The sequence below is a fragment of the Saimiri boliviensis genome, chromosome 8 (genome assembly GCF_048565385.1).
Source record: "Saimiri boliviensis isolate mSaiBol1 chromosome 8, mSaiBol1.pri, whole genome shotgun sequence".
NCBI lineage: Eukaryota > Metazoa > Chordata > Mammalia > Primates > Cebidae > Saimiri > Saimiri boliviensis.
Window position 1 is genome coordinate 22,521,774 of NC_133456.1, and position 23,068 is coordinate 22,544,841.

Genomic DNA, 23,068 nt, shown 5'->3' on the forward strand with positions numbered 1-23,068 from the left:
TGGAGGTTGCAGTGAGCCAAAATCATGTCACTGCACTCCAATCTGGGTGACAGAGTGAGATCTTGTCTAAAAAAAAAAAAACAACATAATAAAAATAAAAAATTAAAGAAGCCCCTGAACCCTACCTGGAGGAAGACAGCCACCAGGTATACAGGGCATCCTGCTTCTCATGAATTAAAAATGGGAGCCTAGAGCCACAAAGTCTTCTGCAGCCACAAATCAAGCAGCAGGAACTTGGGGTAGGCTAATGGCCTTTGATGGCATTAGACATACATGGTACAGCACGAGCCGGCAAAATTATTCAGGAAGAAGCATAATAACCTTCTAAATAACCTTCTAAATCAAGCAGGCAACCACCTGTAAAATGACACTGAGCTGGTAAACAAGTAGGACTTTAATTTACCCTCAGTGGACTCTGTAAAGGATATTGATGGTTTAATAATATTATGGGATATATAGAGAGTATATAGGGCTGGGCGCAGTGGCTCATGCCTGTAATCCCAGCACTTTGGAGGCCACGGCAGGTTGATAACCTGAGGTCAGGAGTTCGAGATCAGCCTGGCCAAGAAGGTGAAACCCCAACTCTACTAAAAATACAAAAAATTAGCGGGGCATGGTGGCAGGCGCCTGTCATCCCAGCTACTCAGGAGGCTGAGACGGGAGAATTGTGCGAACCCGGGAGGCAGAGGTTGCAGTGAGCTGAGATCATGCCATTGCACTCCAGCCCGGGCGACAGAGTGAGACTCTGTATCAAAAAAAAAAAAAAGAGCATATGAAGCCATTAGTCTACTCTCAAAGTCACATGGACATAGTCTATAAAATTTGAGGAGGTAGGTGCCAACTGCTTGTGTATCTCTAGGCTTGAGGGACGTCTGTAGACGTAATTTCAACTTTCTGAAAAGGGCAGCAAAAAGGCTCGTGAAAAAGCTATTTATTAACAGGTGGGCACATATTCTGCCCAAACTTGGAGGAAAGAACTGAAAAAGGAAAAGGCAAAAATAAAGCCACACAAAGAGCTCCACTAATGATTCATAAGGAAATGGCACTCCTGTGTCATCACACCCTCCTGACACACACACCATATTCATGTTCATGTGCATGTACACATGTGTGTGCACATGTGTGCGTGAATACATGCCACACACACACTTTGGCCTGGCCTAAATAGCTCATCTGCTTTGCTAAAATCTCCAGGATTCATTCCAAAACTCAACTTTTAAGCAGGCTCTTAAAAAGTTCCTTACATTCTCAGGCAGCAGAACCGTTAAAAAAAAAAAATCCATACAAATGGAACAGGTTCTAAAACAGACCGTTCAAGTGAGGTGAGAAGACTTTGAATGCAGGGAGACCTCAGGAAGAAAGAAAGCCCTTCTTCATGATGGTGTTTGTTCTAGAAGGGGGACAACTTTAAGAGTACCTTGAAGGGTTCCAGCAGATGGACCATATTGGCGAGAGGGAGCCTCCCGGCCGCTCAATCTTCACTTTCTCCTCGCCATTTTTGTTCCGTATGCTGATGATCCCATTGAACATCCCCAGCGCCAGGTACTGACCATCATTTGTCCAGCTGCACACACAACCAACAAAGGGCATGGGGATAGGGGAAGCACCCCAAAGAAGGTAAAACTAATGAGGATGATGCCTTGGTTTGAAATAAAAGTCTGATGAGGCAGCAACAGCTGGGATATGGTTTCATTATTACTGGTCCTGACATAATAAAGTCAGAGGATCAAACTTAAAATGCTATTTCGTTCTGTAATCAACAGTGAGAAGTGAAGGCAACAGTGAGAAGAGAAGTCCATGCCTTTTTCTGAGCTCCCACAGCCCTCTGTACATACCTCTACGACAGGCCTTGGCTGTGTCTGCATCTCTGGGCCAGCCACCACTCCCCACTCTCCGTCTCAATCCCCTCCCACTTAAAGAGCACCTTAAGAACAGACTTGGTGTTGTCCAACCCCTAGAACAGAGCTTGTTAGCTTGCTCTATAGCATGTGCTCAACAGATGTTAACAGAAGGGCTATACTCCTAGAAGCTGGACAGCAAGAATAGCTACCATTCAGAGTGTCTACTGTACGCCAGGTGCTGTCCTGCATGCTTTATGCTCATGAGTTTGTGTGTATTTCACAATCCCATCAAGTCAGTATTTTTATCCCTATTTGTAGATGAGGAACATAAGGCTGCAGCTCAGAAAGATTTAGTAACTTTCCTGAGGTCACATGGCCTGTCAACGACAGAATCTGGATTCTAATCCAGGTCTAGCATCAAAGCGTGGGAAGGAAAGCTTTCTTCCCCACACATATTGCCTGGACAATGACAGTCTCACATTTTCAAAGACCCTCCACTCAGTACAGCTGGATGTTGAAGAGGCTTGTTGCTAGGTAACTGCATGAAGGCAACTTGTAGTTCTCTTTTGCTTGATGATCAAAGGCACAGGTCTTTCCCATCAAGGAGACCAAAAAAGAAGAAAAAAGGAAATATAGGGGCCTAAATCAACTACTTAACACAAGACCTTCTCCACTGCATGAAATAACTGATTTTTAGAGTCTGTTTGGAAGAGGAAGGAACATAAATCCTGTCAACAGAGCTACACTTACCTGCAGCAGATGATCTTGCTGCTTGATTTGTTTTTGGAGATAGACTTCTGTTCAGGAGACCACAACCCTTCAATGCACAATAATATGAAAGCAGATGGATTGGTTGGAATACTACCCAGCAATAAAAAGGAACAAATAATTGAAACATACAACAACTTAGACGGATCTCGAGGACTTCATGCTGAATAAAAAAACTCAGTCTCAAAAGGTCATATACTGTATTATTCCATTTATATATATATAATATTCTTGAATGACAAATTCATAGAAATGGAGAAAAGTTGTGGTTACCAGGGTTTGGAGATAATTGAAGGTAAGGAGAGTAGATATGATGATAAGTGGTAACTGCATGGTGATGACTTAGTTCTGTGTTGCACTGGTGGTAATCTACACATGTGATAAAACAGTAGAACTTCATAATATGCAAACTTTGTGTGCCAGTCTCAGCTTCCTCGTTTTGATACTGTGTAATAGTTACATAAGATCCACTGAGGAAACTGGATGAAAAGTACATAGACTTCTTGGTACCATCTATGTAACTTACTATGAATCTATAATTCTTTCAAAAGAAAAATAAGATAGATTAGTGAAGTTCTAGCCAAGTTTTCAGGGATTTAATTGCCAAAGAAATGAGTTTCACTGTTCTTAACTCTGACATTGCAACCAGAGTATAACCTAGCATTTAAAATGACAATGATGCTTTCTGAAAATCTACTTTTCTTTCATAAGTCTCAATCACCACACATGACCCTATCTGAGCTGTTCCTCTTCCGTGGAACACAGGTCACCTAAGGCTTGCTCCCTCCTATCCCAGATGCTCTGGCTCAGTGCCTCATAGCAACAACTGTGTCTAGACAACATAAGCAAATTCTATTCTTTGCCAAGTTGCAAAGTACACTCAAGAAAGTAACTCCAGTGCACAAATAGATTTATATAGTTGAGTGCAACATCAAACAAGTTATTTTTTGCCTTTCTCCTGGCTCAGAATGCTTCCTCCAAACATTTCGAGTTGTGCACATATTATCTGTGTTCCACTAAGCCTGCCTGCAGTCCCCAGCTAGAGGAAACTCCTTCCTCCTGGGCCTCCTTCAGCAGTGCTTAGCAGAGCAGGCTCTGTATGCAATGATCTGGCCTAAGGTCCAAGCCCTGGTTCTTCCACCTACCAGCTAAGGGACCTCCACTTCTTTTTCATCAGTAGGGTGGGAATGAGAATAACACCTGATACCTGAGGGGCTGTCATAAAACTCAAATAGGAATTCATTTCTAATCCTTAGCACAATGCCTCGCACACTGCAAGCATTCAACAAATACTATTACTTAATACTACATTTTTAAAAAACCCCTCCTTCCTCTAAGACCACAAGCTCCTTGAGGGTTGGGATTCTGTTTTGTCTTTTTAATCTTCCAATGTAAGCACACAGACCAGTGCTTCACATGAAGAAAATGCTATAAAATATTTTAAACAAATGATAGGCCTCTCTCCATTTATTTATACTATTGGCTTTCAATTCCAGTTTCTCTTTTGAACCTCAAAACTGTATCAGCAAAACACAGCAGCATGCTCCTTTTAGATAAGGAAACCAGAACTCCGAGGGATTAGGCCTCTGACTCCTCATCTAATGACTCCGTTGTATCCACTAGCAAGAAACACAGACTGACAGAGTTAGGAACACAGACTCATGGAGTTGAAAACACAATCAACCATTAATGGAAATAACCTACAAGCCTCTGCTCAAATTCACTCCCTCCCTCGATAAATTGACATTTTACTGACACCTCTTTTGTGCCTGTACTACTCCAGTGCCGTAATGCTGGCACAGGACCATGGAGAGGACGAACCCCTCAAGGTGTTCAGCCCCTCAGGGAGGACAGCTAAAGCCACCTAAACAAGTAATGATGACAAACTGCACAAGAGGTACAACTGCAACCGTGAAGAATTTCACATACACGCAGATATGGGTCGACACAAAGGTGAGGACAACTGCACTGTCCCTGCCAGGGTGAGTCAGGAAGGATTCCCAGAGGCAGCAACTACCAAGTCATGCCTGTGCCCTCCCAACCTTCTTGGAATTTCCTTTGCTGGGGCCCTTCTTGTAGTCTATGATGTCTTACCAGAGTAAAGGTCATCATGCCCTGTCTTGGTTTCTACACAATTTAAAGAATAACTGTCAGCCTCCCCTCAGCCATTAAAGGTAGAGAAGTAGTATTAACTCTCTCAGGATAAGATAATCATATATTGAATGCATTTTAGCATTTTTAGCCCAGATTTTCAGTTATTCCAAGACAGGTCATCAGGAATCAGAACCTACCAAAATCACTGGAGGAACAAGATGCCAGTTGATGAGTAACAGGATTGTAGGAGACACACTGTATAGAATCATTGTGCCTGGGAAGTAAACAACTGTAGATTATTATGCAGCAAACCACAAACATTGCAGTGGCTACGACTGAAGATTTTAATGATAAGCCCACAGCTTCTGACTATAGACCACATACTCTTTTGCAAGTGACCAATAAAAAGCACAGAAATTAATTCGCCTTCTCCTCACCCACTGTTTTCTTATTTATAGAGACAGGGACTTGCTATGTTGGCCAGGTGAGTTTTTAACTCTTGGCCTCAAGCAATCCTCCCGCCTTGGCCTTTAGGTGCTTTATGTATGGCTGTTACTCTTACTGTTTTGTGGAGGCCCAAAAATATAAGATGGAGGTACAAAGAAGGCATTACAGACAAGATCTGGAACCATGACAAATCCTTAGACAACAATGAAAACTGAGCAAATAATTTATCATGCATAGCATTTCAGCCACAGTTTTATTCCTTCACTTGTAGGTAATAATTGACTTACATCACTCATTCATTCATTCATTCCCTCAAAAATAGTATGTTGATTTGTACACCCATGTTCATAGTAGCATTATTCATAATAGCCAAGAAGAAGAAGCAACCCAAGTGCCCATCAACAGATGAATGAATAAAGAAAATGTGGTCTACACATACAATGGAATATTTAGACTTCAAAAGGAAAGAAGGCTGAGCCCAGTGGCTCACACCTGTAATCCCAGCACTTTGGTAGACCAAGGTGGGTGGATCACAAGGTCAGGAGTTCGAGACCAGCCTGGCCAACATAGTGAAAGCCGGTCTCTATTAAAAATACAAAAAATTAGCTGGGTGTGGTGGCAGGCGCCTGTAATCCCAGCTACTTGGGAGGCTGAGGCAGGAGAATCACTTGAACCTCGGGGGCAGAGGTTGCAGTGAGCAGATATCACGTCCCTGCACTCCAGCCTGGGCGACAGTGCAAGACTCCGTCTCAAAAATAAAATAAAATAAAAATCAATAATAATAATAAAGAAAAAAAAGGAAGGAAATTCTGACACATGCTACAACACAGATGAGCCTTGAGGACATTACATTACATGAAATAATTCAGTCACAAAAGAACAAATATTGTATGACTCTACTTATACAAGGTATGTAAAGCAGTCAAAGTCAGAGAGACAGAAAGTAGAATGGTGGTTGCCAGGGGCTTGGAGTAGGAAGGAAAGGTGAGTAGGTATTTAAATAGAATTTTAGTTTAGCAAGATAAAAGAGTTTGGGAGATTGGTTGTACAACAATGTAAATGTATTTAACATTATTAAACTGTAAACTTAAAAAGTAGTTAATATGATAAATTTGATGTCATGTCTATTTTATGACAATTAAAAAGAAGAGGTCAGCTGCAGTGGCTCATACCTGTAATCCCAGTATTTTGAGAGCCCAGGAGTTCAAGACCAATATGGGCAACAAAGTGAAATCCTGTCTCTACCAAGAAAAAATAAATGTAAAAATTGGACAGGTGTGGTGGTATGCATTTGCAGTCCAGCTATTTGGGAGGCTGAGGTAAGAGGATCGCCTGAGCCTGGGAGGTTGTAGTTCAAGGGAGCTATGTACTACTGCAGTCCAGCCTGGGATGGGAGAAAGAGAGGGGAGGGGAGGGGAGGGGAGGGGAGGGGATTGTTGAGTATCAATTATGGGCCAGGCATGGTAGCATGGTATCTAGGACACAAGAGTGAGGAGAAAAAAAAAAAGATGCAGTGTCTGACCTCATGAAACTTACAGGCTGATGAGCAATACTCATCAGTCACCAGAATAAATCTAAAACTGCGATTGTGACAAATGCCTCAAAAGAGACCTGCCCCAGTCTAGAGAGGCAGGAAAGCCCTTAGAAAGAAAGTGATATTTGAGTTTGAGATTTGCGGGCTAAGTAGGGACCAACTAGTAGAGGAAGAGGGGAAGAACACAGCAGATCCCCAACAGAGAGGAGGCCTGGAGCACACTCACCCCAGGTTTCTGACACTTGACACTGGGGGGATATAAGGCCATTCTCTGAGACAGGGACACTAGAAGATGACAGGTTGGGGGTAGGATAGAGTCTGCCATGTCAGATGAACTGAGATGAGCGATATGAAAACACCTAGACCAGTGCCGGCCACACCAGTAAGTGGCCAAGAAATATTCATTAACTTATTCACTAGTCAACCTTCCTATACCAACCACACACACCCACAACTTCATTTCTAGTTCAATTTAAGAAAAAAAAGTTTTCCCCTACATCACTTTTAATAGGCTTTTGCTGCAATTACTTAATAAGCATCAAATTCATAATACCATACACCCAAATGGTTACTTACGTGTACTTCAGAATGCCTTCCAGTTTTGATGTCCAGATAATAACGCTTTTGTCAGCTGATCCAGAAGCAAAGCGCTTGCCTAAAAGTGTTTTTAAAATGGGAAGTCTTACATTTATTTTAAACCAGCATTTCCCAGAGAGACTTCTTTAGAAAACTAGTTATTTAAGGTACCTAGTAAGTGTTAGCTTCTTTACTACTTATCAGTACTGGGAGGCAGGACCTTGGAGTCAAGATATCTGGGTTCCAAACCTGCTTTGTCTGACACTGAGTAAACAAAGACGTACTGGGGACCTACTACTTGTAGCGGTCATGTTCTATCCTAGAAATCAAGTAATGATTAAAACACACAGGATCCCTACTTTCATAAAGTTTAGTCTAGTGTACTGAAGCCTGTAATCCCAGCACTTTGGGAGGCCGAGGCAGGTGGATCACGTGGTCGAGAGATCGAGACCATCCTGGTCAACATGGTGAAACCCCGTCTCTACTAAAAATACAAAAAAATTAGCTGGGCGTGGTGGCGCGTGCCTGTAATCCCAGCTACTCAGGAGGCTGAGGCAGGAGAATTGCCTGAACCCAGGAGGCGGAGGTTGCGGTGAGCCGAGATCGCACCATTGCACTCCAGCCTGGGTAACAAGAGTGAAACTCTGTCTCAAAAAAAAAAAAAAAAAAGAAGTAGGCATTAAATTAAATTAATCTAACACAAACACAACATGGTAAGACACAGATCCTATGAAAGGGAATAACTGGGGAACCTGATTTACTTTTTTACTTAAATTTTTACTTTTGACAAATAATATTATTTAGGAGATACAATGTGATGTGTTATATATATATACACACACACACACACACACAAAGAATGATTAAGCTAATTAACATAACCATCACTGCAGATACTCACTTTTCATGGTGAGAACATTTAAAATCTATTCCTGTACCAGTTTTGAAATATACACTATTATTAACTATGGTCACCATGCTGTGCAACAGATCTCAAAAATGTACTCCTTTTGTCTGACTGAAACTATTCTTTGGTTGATATCTCCTGGGGGACCTAATTTAGAGGAGAGAAGGTTTCTCTAAGGATGGGATCCTTCAGTGGAGACCTAAAGGATAAGCAGAGCTTAGCCAGATGTACAGAGGAGAAAGACCCATCCACATGGATAGAACAGATGTGCAAAGGCCCTGAGGCAGGAAAAGCCTGGCATGTCTAAAGGAATGAGAGAAGTCAGCATGGAACTGAGGGAAGGGTGAGGTGGGTTGTGGAAGGATCTCTTGGGGTTTCAGGGACACAGTAGAGCCTTGTTCTTTATCCTAAAGCAATGGGAAGCCAAAGAAAGGTTTTAAGCAAAGAGTGATAGATCAGATTTGCATTTTCATACTACCTATGCTTTACGAAGGAACAGACTGGAAAGAGGCAACATATAACAAGTAATTTGTTATTAATTACACTGTTACACAATTAGAAGCATTTGGGGCCGGGCGCGGTGGCTCAAGCCTGTAATCCCAGCACTTTGGGAGGCTGAGGCGGGTGGATCACGAGGTCGAGAGATCGAGACCATCCTGGTCAACATGGTGAAACCCCGTCTCTACTAAAAATACAAAAAAATTAGCTGGGCATGGCGGTGCGTGCCTGTAGTCCCAGCTACTGAGGAGGCTGAGGCAGGAGAATTGCTTGAACCCAGGAGGCGGAGGTTGCGGTGAGCCAAGATCGCGCCATTGCACTCCAGTCTGGGTAACAAGAGCGAAACTCCGTCTCAAAAAAAAGCATTTGGAAGAGGATCATGGTATCATGGCAGCAAACAACAGGAGGTCTTCACCTACCCTGGTGAGAGATAAGGATTAAGAGGTAAGCATGGGTCACATTTTGTACACCTTAAGGACTTTTAGACTTTATTTGCAGGGCAAGTGAAAGGTGACCCTGGGCAAGTCACTGTTCTCTGAACCTCAATGCCTTCATCTGAAACACAGAGAAATATTATCTTCCTCAGAGTATTTTTGTGGGAGTTAACTAAGATAGTAACTGTAAAGTACCCTTTTGGTTTTTTTTGAGATGGTGTCTAGCTCTGTTGCCCACGCTGGAGTGCATTGGCACAATCTCAGCTCACCGCAAGCTCCGCCTCTCAAGTTCAAGCATTTCTCCTGCCTCAGCCTCCTGAGTAGCTGGGATTGCCGGTGCACACCACCATGCCCAGCTAATTTTTTGTATTTTTAGTAGAGACAAGTTTTCACTGTGCTGGCCAGGTTGGTTTCGAATTCCTGACCTTGTGATTGGATCACCTTGGCCTCCCAAAGCGCTGGGATTACAAGCGTGAGCCACTGCACCTGGCCAAGTACTTTTTACAGTAGTTGAAATAGTAGATATTAGGGTGAGCCGCAAGATATTGCTGCAAATACTAAATTATGAAACTGTTCTTATTATTTCCATCACTCCTCCCTCATCCTGGTAGGTAACAGGTGATGGTGATGAAAAGCACAAGCTTTGGGCTCAGAGTCCCTGGATCAGAATTCCTGGTGATCTCACTGACCAGCTGCATGAACCAAACAAGCTACTTTATAAAAAGCTCTATGCTTTCATTTCCTCATTTGAAAAATGGATACAATATTAGTATTTACCTCATAGTTGTTGTGAAGATTAAATGAGTGTATATATGTGTATACATACAGTTGACCCCTGAACAACATGAGTTTTAACTACATGAGTCCACTTTTATACGTGTATTTTCTTTTGCCTCTGTCTCCCTGGCACAGCATCACCAACCTCTCCTCTTCCTCCTCTGCCTATTCAATCTGAAGATAATGAAAATGAAGACCTTTATGATGATCCACTTCCATTTAATGAGGAGTAAATATATTTTTCTTTTTTCTCAATTAACATTTTCTCTAGCTTACTTATTCTAAGAATACAATAGATAATACATATAAAAATATGTGTTAACTGTTTATGTTACAGGTAAGGCTTCTGGTTAACAGTAGGCTATTAATAGTGAAATTTTTGGGGGTTCAGAAATTACATGCAGATTTTTGATTGTACAGAAAGTGGCACCCCCAACCCTATGTTGCTTAGAACTGGGCTTGGAATATAATCAATGCTAAAAAAAATTAGCTATTTCTGTTATTTTTTCATATTATATTGTTTCTTTTGAACAACAAAAAAAACGACTATGTCTTACATACTTTTATATCATGGTTGCTCATTAAATACTTATTAAACTTAAGGGAGAAATCAGAAACAAGTAGACTTAAAGAGCAAAGCTGGAATTCAGTGTACCTCAATCTTCAGGCCTAAGAGAAAAAAACCAGTTTTGAGGAGTAAAAGACTTCTTAATCATTATAAAGGTGTCATGAAGAGGCCGCATGATGCACTAGAAAGAATGATGACTCTGCAGTCAGAGGAACGGGGTTAGGCCTGTCTCTGCCACCATCACCTGTACTTGCTCCAAGTCTATCTTCTCATCTTTGAGCAGAGATAAGAGTCCCCTTGCTGCCTGCTTCAGAGGGTTGTTGGATCAAATGAGATACATGTGACAGGAATCTGCAAAGTGCTGTGCAAATGCCACTACTGACAGGTCACACTCTGACATCCTCAAGTGCCTTAATGGTGTTGCAGGTTAAAGAGCCCTGCTATGCTTTTAAACACCAGAGGCCCAACAGCTTTCTGTACCTACTGGGCCTTATACTGGGCCCTGGACTCGCCCACGTTCCTCAGCAGCCACTAGGATGACGCAGAAACACTTCAGCTCTCCAGGCTCCCTCCTCACAGGTCTCCTGAAAACATTACTCTAAACTTGAACTCAAACATGCACACACAAAAAAATATATGAATACCATGGTATAGCACACCTGACTATGAAGCAAGAAATTAGTTTTGTCTTTGGGCCATGGCCTTGGCAAGACACATGACTTGTCTTTTTTTTTTAAAGACAGAGTCTCACTATGTTGCCCAGGCTGTGTCAAACTCCTGCCTTAAGCAATCCTCCCAACTCAGGTTCCCAGATTACAGTAGGATTATAGGCATGAGCCACTGTGTCCGGCTAATTGTGTCTATCTTTATGTAGGGTAAAGTGAAGAGAACGGACTAATCAGACTAAAATTATATAACAAAATTCTGCATATACATGAACAATATGCATTTTTCTAGAAAGTGGTCTAAAGCTTCCACCTGATTCTCAAAGAGGCCCATCAGCCAAAAGAAGTTAAAAACCTGGGACTGGAATAACCTCCAAGGTTCATTCAAGCATTGTAACATTACAATTTTACGACTTCTTGGCAGTGGCTACAGAACGCTATCTATAATCCTATATCCATTTGACACATGAGGAAATTGTGACTCAGACTCAATAATCAGCTCAAGCTCACAGAATTCTGGTTTTGCGTTGGGATTGGAACTCACAACTGTCTCATTCCAAAGCCCATGTTCTTCCCACTAATCCTATGGTGTGGGGTAGCATGGATTTATTTGTTAAAAAAATTTAAATCTCAATTTCATGCACCCATTCCCTGACTACCACTTCCCTTCCTTCCCAACCTACCTGGTACCCTAACTGCAATAATCCTTCAACCCGACTACTACCACCACTACTACTCCATTGCTGTCATCTCTCCCCTCATTATTCAGCCAACAGTTCAAGGTTAATGTAATTATTTATTTGTATACACTTTCTGCTCCCTTGCCCTCCTACTTCAGCTTCAAATGTGCTTGCAAAACCACCTTTGGTTAAATTCACTTCTTCTGCCACTATGCAGCTCAAAATGGCTGGAGAAAAAGACACAATCACACCAACTAATCTCATTTTCAATTCATGATCACAATCTTCAAGACGACCCTTTAAGTTACTGGGGCTCCCACTATACCTCCTGGGTCCACTCACTCTCCCATTGTCTAAGGCAGTGATTTCACACTTTTTCCTTTCTCCTCAACTCTCTGAAACCTCCCTTCCCCATTGTTACTCTCAGCTGATGTTGCTTCCTACTTCACTGAAAAAAAAAAAAAAAAAGGGAAGGAATTGAGAATTTCTATTATATTCCTACTACCACACTGTCCCCATCTGCTGACCTCTGCAGTTCCTACTATGCCCCTATCTAAAGCAAATACCCCGTCTATGCCCTAGATCCTATCTCCTCTTGCCTACTCAACAACTCTGTTCCAGCAGTTCTCTCCCCTCTCCTACACCATCAAACTTCTCAAATTCAGAATATGTAAAACTGAATTCCTGATCTTCAACTACAAGTTTTCTCTACCTGCAGTCTTTCTCATTTCAGTGGTGGGGCATCCTTTTAGTCCTCAGGTCAAAAACTTTGCCCCTTTTTTCTTCGCATCCCATATCCAAGCTGTCAGGCAATCCAGTTGGCTCCACCCTCCAATTATATCCAGGGTCTGATCATTTCTCACCATCGCCTCTGCCCCCATAGAGGTCTGAGCCACCCTCACCCCTTCTCTGGATGATGCTTCCTCACTCAGATGCCCCAACCCTCACCTCTTGCAGTCTGTTTCCAACTCAGCAACTAGAGGGATCCTTTTAAAATATAAATCAGATCAGATTCTTCCTCTACTGACAACCTTCCGGTAGTACCCCCATTTTGACTGAGAATCAAAATCTTTATGATGGCTAGCCTGATCTGACCCATTCCATGTCTGTTACCGCTTTATCCTCATCCCCTGTAATTCCCCTGATTCTCTGATCCAGCTCCTAGCAGGCACAGCCACACCTGAGGGCCTTTGCAATGGCTCTTCCCCTGCAAGGAGCTCTCTTCCCAGATGCCCACTGGCACAATCTCACTGCCTCCTGACTTCAAGTCTTTGCTCACCTGTCCTTATCTCGATGAGCTCACCCTCACTAATCTAATTCAACACTGCATCCAAACCCCTGCCCTGCCCAGCACTCTCAACTCCCCTAATTCTGCTCTACTTTTTCTTCTTCTATAGCACTTACCACTTTCCAGCATACTGCTTAATTTACCTATTTACTATGTATACTGTATGTCTTTCCTCATATTCTCTTCCTCCCTCACTCCTCACCACCACCCCATGAAACATAAGCCCCATAAGGGGAGGGACCATTGTTTTTTTCTCTGAAGTATCTCAAGCATCTTGAACAGTGCTGGCATGTAGATGCCCGCAATAAGTACTTGCTGGACTGAATGACTGAATTGAAGTCTAAGCAACTTCACTATCTTCTGAACTTGCAAGTTGTATTCTAGCTTATTACAAATAATTAAAAAGTGACTAAGGAGGCCGGGCGCGGTGGCTCAAGCCTGTAATCTCAGCACTTTGGGAGGCCGAGGCAGGTGGATCACGAGGTCAAGAGATCAAGACCATCCTGGTCAACATGGTGAAACCCCGTCTCTACTAAAAATACAAAAAATTAGCTGGGCATGGTGGCGCGTGCCTGTAATCCCAGCTACTCATGAGGCTGAGGCAGGAGAATTGCTTGAACCCAGGAGGCGGAGGTTGCGGTGAGGCGAGATCGCGCCATTGCACTCCAGCCTGGGTAACAAGAGTGAACCTCCGTCTCAAAAAAAAAAAAAGTGACTAAGGAGAAAAATGAACAATGATGAGGCCATTATAGAGATTGAAAACCCAGAGCAGTCTTTTACCATCCTTTGCATATGCCACACAGTATACAGTATCTTTGTGTCCCTTGAGGGGCTGAAGTAAGGTGCCATCAGAGGTGTCATAAACCTGGCAAAAGAGACAAATACAGAGTATCCATGTGATATCTATTAGTCAGAATTCATACAGGGTTGCTACTGCTATTTTTGTTTTTATAACACTACATGTGTCAATACTCTAAATTTGTATCCAAGAAAAACTACACTGCAAAACCAGAAACAATGTGACTTAAAGTTGGGTAACCAAGAAGTAGAGGTCCCAAGTTTATGTGACCAGGAATATACCACAAATCCTTGAGAACCAAAGGTTCAGTTATCCACTCCATGAAAATTCTTTACACTCATCCTTACCTGAATTTGGATATATGACCAATCAAGGAAGGCCCTCCTAAATAAAACCAGCCCATAAAAACAGCCAGCTACAACATGATTAAATTTTAGTGCCAGCCATGAACTACAACAACATAATAGAGAGATTTGCTACCAAGAGTTTGAAAGTCACAGAACTCTGGGTTTTCAAGTAGGAGAGAATGTTATAAAACCCAGCTGTAGGCCAGGCATGGTAGCTCACGCCTGTAATCCCAACACTTTGGGAGGCTGAGGCAGTAGGATTGCTTGAAACCAGTAGTTTAAGACCAGCGTGGGCAACAAAGTGAACCCCATCTCTAAAAAAAAAAAAAAAAAAAAAATTAATTTAAAAATTAGGTTGGCAAGTTGGCGTTTGTCCACAATCCTAGCTACTCAGGAGGCTGAGGTGGGAAGATCCCTTAAGCCCAGGGGTTTGAGGCTGCAGTGATCTATGATTGCGCCACTGCACACCAGCTTGGGCAAAAGAGCACAACCCTGTCTCTAATAAATAAAACTCAGCTGTAATACGGATTTAAGATATTTGATAGCTTTGTGATAGCTATCACTACGGAGATTTTAAAAACACACCATCTGAGAAATCAAGGCAAAACTTTCCAAAACAGTTAGAGTGTTGGAAAAGATAATCTATGAAGAAAAATTAAAAGGGTTTGAATTGTTTACACTGGAGAGAAGTCTGTAGAACAATTTAACTATGTTTTAAGATTATGTAGTTAACCATACAAAGAATGGAGATTAATCAATCTTCGTTATCTAGAGACAACAGAGAAGAGGAAGCAGACTTAGGCAGAAAGAGAGATCATACAAAGGTTTTTAGGTCAAACTTAAGGGTTTCTCCGAAAATTACTTTTATACACCTGAATAGGTTCCAGAGGAAGCTTATGTTCTTTGAAAATATGAAAAATAGGACAACATTCATATGGAATTATTTAGGTAGGCCAATGCCTAAAAGTTGGGGTCAGCCTATCTGACTTTTCATGGACAGAGCACCTTCAGTCCTGTTGCTTGAATTTTTCTAGGGGACAAAATATAAACTGACACCAGTCCAGTTTCAAAGGCATGGTGATTAATTGTTTTCAACTCTTTCATTGGTGTCTCAAAGTAAAAGGGAAAAGATTAATGATCTCAAAGGAGGTATTATTTATTCCCAGCTTCCTATCTGATAGTTTACTTGCCTGCTTTAAATAGACCATTTCTTTCCCTATTAAAAAGTAATAGGGAAGGTTTTTTCACCCTGGCCTTTTTTTCACCCCTGGCCTTTTTTATCTCAAAAAAAGGGTCAAATTTCAGAGTACTTATAAGGAGGAGGTGGGGGAAGTACTTTAAGAGGAAACTAAGACAAAATCCTACCAGCAATCTGCTTCCAGCAGCCAAAATCAGTTGAGTTCCATCAGGCTTAAATGCGATGTCATTTATACTAAACAGGAAACAAGACAAAAAGACAATTAGGAACCAAAATGATGAAGTCTGCTAATGGCCAGGAAAGTAAACTTTATTTTCATTAAGAAACACTGTGTGTGTGCTGAGGAGAAAAAGAATGACTAAGAAGTGCATTTGTTGCAAATTCCATTGAACCGCTACACCACAGCAACCCATTCAATCATGATCCACTCAGTAGTTAGCTCTTTGTTCCAATTTCCCCTTGTCCAGAAGCCAGACATAAAAAATTATTCAAAGGGTCGACAGTTGAGGGTACTAACTCTTATAATAATGCCATGAAAGCTAGACAACCTGAGAGACCGTGTGAGGGCCAGTAAATCTACAGATACTGAGTCCCTCTTAGGTGCCATGCACCAACAGATATGAATGAATCATAGTCTCTCCCTCCCCTCAGGGAAATTTACCATCCAGAGAGGTGTGAATCAGACACTTTCACAAAGAACTACCATATGTCATCAATTCTAAAGCAGACATTTTTCGTTTCACATTTTCTCATCTCCAAGGTTAGGATGTGTCTCTTAATTGATGTTTCACTGTTACTGGCATTTTTTTGCTTTCTTATTGATACACAAAACAATAGTATATTATAATCAATGACCTATTAGATTGAATGAAATACAGAATAGTACTCTGATAAAAGGCTTTAAGAGATACACGAAAACATATAGGATTCTTTGGAGGAAGGCACAGTGATACAGGAGCTAGAAAGAAATTATTTAGGCAGATAGTGAGAGTAAGAGAGTCTTCGGTGGAACTTTCCTTTAACAAAAAGCAGCCCAAAAAATTATTTTTTCTAACAAACAGCAGCCTGAAAAATTGAGCTGCAAATATAGATAGGGAAGCTGAGGCCAGGCACTGTGGCTCATGCCTATAATCTCAGCACTTTGGGAGGCCAAGGCGGGTGAATTACCAAGTCTGGAGTTCAAGACCAGCCTGGCCAACATGGTATAACCCTGTCTCTACTAAAAATACAAAATTAGCCAGGTGTGGTGGCAGGCGCCTGTAATCCCAGCTACTCAAGAGGCTGGAGGCTGAGGCAGAAGAATTGCAGAGGTTACAGTGAGCTGAGATGGTGCCACTGTACTCCAATCTGGGTGACTAAGCAAGACTCTGTTGGGGGGCGGGGGGACAAACAAACAAACAAGAAAAAACATTTTACAACCTATTCTCTCTGAAGCCTAGTACCCAAAGGCTTCCTCTGTAAATAACATGGGTCTCCACAATACATTATCTTAACTAGACATTCCTTTTTGTTGATCCCAAGTTTTTAAACAAACTCAACTAATTGTCAGCTAAAAAATGTTTAAATGTACCTATAGCCTGGAAGCCCTCACTTTGAGTTGTCTCACCATTCTGGACCAAACCAATGTATTTCTTAAATGTATTTGATTGATGTCTCATACCTCCCTAAAATGTATAAAACCAAATTGCACCCCAACCACCTTGGGCACATGTTCTGTGATCCTCCTGAGGGGTGTACTCATATTGGGCTCAGAATAAATCTCTTAAAATATTTCGCAGTTTGACTCTTTTCATCAACACAATTAAAATAATCTAATTTGACTGAAACGTCTGGCTATGTGCAAGATGTTGCTACAACATGGAGAGATGAGGCTAGAAAAATGGGCTGGAGCCATATTACAAAGATTCTCAAATGCCCCAGGCAGAGGATTTCACTGGTTCCAGGGACTCTAGTAAGACTGTGTCAAAAACGTGTCAAGTCCTGTCAAAACAGACTATTGTTAAGGGTGTACTTACTGCTGAAGTTGCTAAAAACAAAACAAAAAACCACACAAACAACAACAACAACAAAAACCCAACCTATAGTAAAAGTTTAGCATAGGATAAACTTGCCGATGTCAACAAGAAGAATCAAACTCTGTAAAACATTTGAAGAGATTTATTCTGAGCCAAATATGAGTGACCACAGCCCATGACACAGCCCTCAGGTGGTAGTAAGAATATGTGCCCAAGGTGGTCAGGGTGCAGCTTGGTTTTATGAGACTTCAATCAAATACATTTAAGAAATACATTGGTTTGGTCCAGAAAGATGGAACGACTTGAAGCAGGGGGCTTCCAGCTTATAGGCAGATTTAAAATTTTTCTGGTTGATAATTGGTCAAGTTTATCTAAAGTCCTGGGGTCAACAGAAAGGCATGTCTGGGTTAAGAAAAAGGATTGTGCAACCCAAGTTACTATTTGCAGAGGAAGCCTTGAGGTACTAGGCTTTAGAGAGGACAGTTTGTAAAATGTTTCTTATCACACTTAAAGTTGGTGTTGATGTTAATGCCAGGGAGGTATACTGAGGCATATTTGACCCCCGTTTCCATCATGGCCTGAAACAGTATCTCAGGTTAAATTTATAAAAGAGCCCTGGTTGAGGAGGACGTCCATTCAGATGATTAGGGGTGGGGGACCTTTGAATTTTATTTTTGGTTTACACCAGTAATTTATAAACCAAATTTTTGTCAGTAACCTAAAAGTACACACTCAGTGACAGTACTTTAAGCTCTTATTCCAAACAGCACCTGCTGAGCTCTTAAAATGTATTATTTTATTTCATCTCCACAATAGTTCTGTGAGGTAGGAACGATCACTGTTTTGTAGATGAGGATACTATGGCCCAGAGAGGTCAAGTACTTTGCCTGATGTCACACAACTAACAAGTGCCAGGGCTAGGATTTCAACTCAGGTCTGACTCTAGAGCAGGTGTCCCCAAACTATGGCCCACTGCGGGCCGAATGCGGCCCCCTGAGGCCATTTATCCGGCCCCCCGCCGCACTTCAGGAAGGGGCACCTCTTTCATTGGTGGTCAGTGAGAGAAGCACAGTATGTGGCGGCCCTCCAACGGTGTGAGGGACAGTGAACTGGCCCCCTGTGTAAAAAGTCTGGGGACGCCTGCTCTAGAGTCTGTGCTTGTAATTACCATGCTATGCTGCCTTCTGCTTCATTCAATTAAACTGCCGAGTTTATCAAATCTGTTATCCTTCATACTTTAATAATAAGTGTCTAACATTTATTGAACACATGTATTATTGTGTATGCCAAGTACTGTTTAAATGCTTTACATTTATTAACTCATGTTAACCTCAAACCAACCACATACTTGTTTCGCAGATGAGAAAATTAAGGCACAGAGAAGTTAAATAACTTGCCTGAAAATAAAGTGCTACTGAATGGAAGTGGAGCCAAAATTCAAACCAAGGCAAATCTGTTGTGTTTTTTTCTGTTTTATTTTTCTTTTTTGTGAGGCAGAGTCTTGCTCTGTCACCCAGGATGGAGTGCAGTGGTGCAATTTTGACTCACTACAACCTCAGCCCCCCTCTTACCAGTTCTAGCCATTCTCCTGCCTCAGCCTCCCGAGTACCTGGGATTACAGACACCTGCCACCACACCCAGCTAATTTCTGTATTCTTAGTAGTAATGGGGTTTCACCATCTTGGCCAGGCTGGTCTTGAACTTCCGACCTCGTGATCCACCCGCCTCGGCCTCCCAAACTGCTGGGATTACAGGCGTGAGCCACTGCGCCCAGCCAACAAATATATATTGATCTTGTATTTATTTTATATAGAAACTCAGAATTGGAAAGGACTCTAGACCTTGTCATGCAGTCCAACTGCCCCATTAGGGAAATAATTCCTGATAGATAGCCATCTATCCTCTGCTCGAATACTCCAGGGCTGGGAGCTCACTCATTTGCAGGCAGTCTATTCTACTGTAGGATGGTTCTCTCTTTCCACCTGCCTCTCTATATAAAAAACATATATTGTCAAAAGACACACTGTCAGATTCCATTGCAGAGATACAGAGGAATCCTGCAAATTGTCCTCTGACAACCCTGCACCCACCTAACTGTAAACTGAAGTCCCATAGTGCCTCTCCAACTCCTGCATAATCTGACCCAGCCCCACTTAACTCATTTTGTAATCTTAGGCAAATAATGTCACCTCATTAAATCTCAATTTCTTCATTTGTAAATGAGATAAAAATTCTAACCTCACATGAGAGATTAAACATAACATGTATAAAGATATGTAGCCTATAGCAAGTACTCAGTAAATACCTGCTGGCATGAATGAATAGTTACAGCAGATGCTAGCCTGACTAGAATACGGTAGCCTAGCCTAATAAGGCATCCTGGCTGAGACAAACCTGGAGCTGTAAATTTAAGGAAGAAAACGAGGGAGTTCATAAAATAAGGGAGCATCAGGGAAGGATCTTTGGGTAGGAAAATAGAGTTTTCAGCTCAACCTAAAAATATAAATTTAAATGTTGCAAGACTGGGGAGGAGGGTCAGGAGGACCCTTTAGCAAAATGCACAATTTGACATGGAAAGTAATTGGGAATCACTCTAGGTTTATAAGCAGTAGAGTAACAGGATCACAGCAGCAGGTCTTGAAAAAGAGAGTTCCTACTGCTATGTAAAGGTTAAAATAGAAACAAAGGAGCAGACTGGGAGACAATGGCTGGTTTAGTTGTTGAGGACTAATCGTTGACATCTAGGATTTTTTTAGTTCTATTATCTATTTTTTTAGTTTTTTGTTTTGTTTTCATTCTGGGCTATCAGCTGGTGTATCTGGCAGCCATCAGGATTGATGGTCTACAGAACCCCTGCATCCCTTATCCTAATAGGTTGTTTCAAACCTGAAACGGGCCAAAAACCAGACAACCAATCTTTGTTCATCATTCATTCACTCACTTATTCATTCATTTATGAATATATCTACCCACAATATTTCATTTATATATATATATACATATACATATATATATATACATCTCTAATATTTTATTACTATCCATAGTAACAACCACCACTGACCTGACTAGACTCTGGGATAATTTGGAAATGAGTAAGACACAGCCACTGCCTTTAAAGGGTTTATTAGACTTCTGGAATAAACAGATTTTAAAAATTAACATACACTAAACAGATTCTGAAGCACCACAAGAGAGAAATGAACAAAATTCCAGGCCAGGGGTTGAAAACAGAGCAAATCAGGCGGCATTTAGCCAGCAAATGTTTTGTTTGGCTCACATGGTGTTTTATTTTTTTTCAGAGTAGATGCTAACATTTAAAAATTTGGCCATTTCACATAAAAACCCAGATTTCTAGCTTCTGGTAAAAACAGGAAGTGCCAAGCACACTAGGCCAAATTCCTGCACGGTGGTAATTGGCAGGAGCTGAGCAGCAGCTGCCCCTTTCAGGGCAAGCATGAGCTCTGCAGTTTGCCATGCTTCCTGCCACTCTATTACTCTCTGATATTGAAGCCAAATGTTCAGCTACCAGCTATTATCAGCTTGTGCTACAGGTACATTTATAATAAATTAAAGGCAAAATGATTTTTAAAAACTCAAATCTGGCCGGGCGCGGTGGCTCAAGCCTGTAATCCCAGCACTTTGGGAGGCCGAGGCGGGTGGATCACGAGGTCGAGAGATCGAGACCATCCTGGTCAACATGGTGAAACCCCGTCTCTACTAAAGGTGCAAAAAATTAGCTGGGCATGGTGGCGTGTGCCTGTAATCCCAGCTACTTAGGAGGCTGAGGCAGGAGAATTGCCTGAGCCCAGGAGGCGGGGGTTGCGGTGAGCCGAGATCGCGCCATTGCACACTCCAGCCTGGGTAACAAGAGCGAAACTCCGTCTCAAAAAAAAAAAAAAAAAAAAACTCAAATCTCTGTTAGAAGTAGAAATAAAAGACGCACTGGCAGGGCTGTGTTGTTTCAAGAAAAACGGGGTGTAGAATACGAGACTATTCCTAGGGAAAACATACAATTCCTAGTGTTTAAGATGCAAACCAACATCTATTTATGTTACCTGCCTGTCTCCTACAGACATCTGAGTTTGCCATCTCTGTAACATAAGGAAAAATTACTGTAGAGGCTGAGAGCATTGACTTTGGAGTGGGGAAGACCTGAGCTTGAAAGCTGGCTCCACCGCTCACTGTGTGACCTTGGCAAATTATCCACCCTCTCTGTGCTTCAGTTTCCTCATATATTAAATAGAGGAAATCATAGTACCTCCCTCAGAGACTGGTGAAGAGACAACAAGATAAAGGATATGAAGTGCTTAGCCAGCGCCTGGCACATAGTGTCGGCTACCACTAGTGCCAAGCACAGAAGAGAGGACCCATCTCCAACGTAAGCCTTGAAGATGTTCAGGATATCCGTGCGAGATGAGAAGAGACAGCCTGCTTTACACAGAGAAAGAGACCTTAGAATGCACAGAACCAAGACAACTAACCTGCTCCAGTGGCCAAAACAGAGGCTTCACAACGATGCTGAATGATTTTCAAAGTCAGGCCGAGACCTATCCAATAAGTAAGGATATGCCAAAATAGACTGTTATGTGACAGATTTAGGCGGTAACAATGGAACAGGACATTAAATGACTGAATCAAAAGGTGACAAGATCATTCGCCTTCAATTCTTTCCAAACTTCCCAATTAGCAGAGACTGTGTTTGATGCTCATTTTGAGCACTTCTCTGATCTTACCTGCCATTCTCCAGTTTTAGAGACTTCAGACCTCTAGTTTAAAGGCTCCCTCGCAACAAGAGCTAGTTTCTTCAGTTTTCTTTCTCTCTACTTTAAGTTTTACTTTTACACTTAGAGCAAGGGACGCTGATTTTATCTTACACTTAGGTCAAATGACACCGTTTTTCACAATGGAGTAATAAAGTTTCCTTGTAAAATGTGAAATTATAATCAAGATAAAATAAATGAGACACTTGAGAGAAAAACGTCAAGTAAACAAATGTATGGGCACTAGGTGGATGTGGCAAGAACTGTGAAGTTTGAGCAGCTTCGTGCTGCGTCGTGGGTGTGAGATGAACCCAAGGCAGCGACAAGGCCAGACCGTGAAGGCAGAGATGCCTCCACCGGCCACTACAGGCGTGATACCTCCCTTTGCCGCTCTCTAAACCTCGGGATTTTCTCCAACCTCCAAGGGGTGGGAGGGTGACCCTGCAGTCTTTCAAGCCGGGGTTCAGGGCCCTCGGCCCAGGCAGCAGGCCCGCTGCCCGCCTCAAACACGCTGCAGCGGTTCGCGCAGTCCCCGCGGGGACTCGGCCTCCCGCTCCTCGCGAATCGCCCCGCTCCTCACCAGTGCTCGGCTTTATCTCTCCACGTCAACACGGCCCTCATCGCGGCTTCCCTCACGTCTCGGGCTCCTCCTCCCCGTCTCTGAAACAGTCTCCGCAACCTCCTCAGTAACTAGTAACAGTAGCCATTTCACAAGCCACTTTGGCTCCGTGAGTTACCCCGGCAACGCACATGCGCATTAAGCTGCGCGCGAGCGCGCCTTTCTCCGACTGCGCAAGTCCGGAAGGGAAGGCGAGCAGAGGAGCAAAAGCAAAGGTGGAACCGGAGCCGAGAAGGCGTCGGCGCAATCG

General features: G+C 42.3%; 1 protein-coding gene across 10 annotated transcripts in view; it reads right to left on the minus strand.

Moving 5' to 3' along the window:
* Window positions 1-22,972, minus strand: part of LOC101046714 (intraflagellar transport protein 122 homolog) — an 85,336-nt gene extending 62,364 nt beyond the window's left edge. For 3 of the 10 annotated variants that reach the window (XR_012518750.1, XM_074404145.1, XM_074404144.1), the window contains exons 1-7: window positions 22,780-22,971; window positions 15,589-15,655; window positions 13,858-13,942; window positions 7,261-7,339; window positions 4,901-4,977; window positions 2,592-2,658; window positions 1,418-1,564 (exon numbers count right to left, since the gene is read on the minus strand). Coding sequence is in view for 9 of the 10 variants with exons in the window: in XM_074404145.1 (XP_074260246.1) it covers window positions 1,418-1,564; window positions 2,592-2,658; window positions 4,901-4,977; window positions 7,261-7,339; window positions 13,858-13,942; window positions 15,589-15,655; window positions 22,780-22,820 (563 nt within the window). In the remaining variant the exon portion in view is untranslated. Of the gene's footprint in view, window positions 1-1,417; window positions 1,565-2,591; window positions 2,659-4,900; window positions 4,978-7,260; window positions 7,340-13,857; window positions 13,943-15,588; window positions 15,656-21,920; window positions 21,934-22,779 lie in introns of those variants that run through there. The other 7 variants (XM_003926155.4, XM_074404146.1, XM_074404150.1 and 4 more) reach the window with 5 other exon arrangements.
* Window positions 22,973-23,068: the final 96 nt, after the last annotated feature.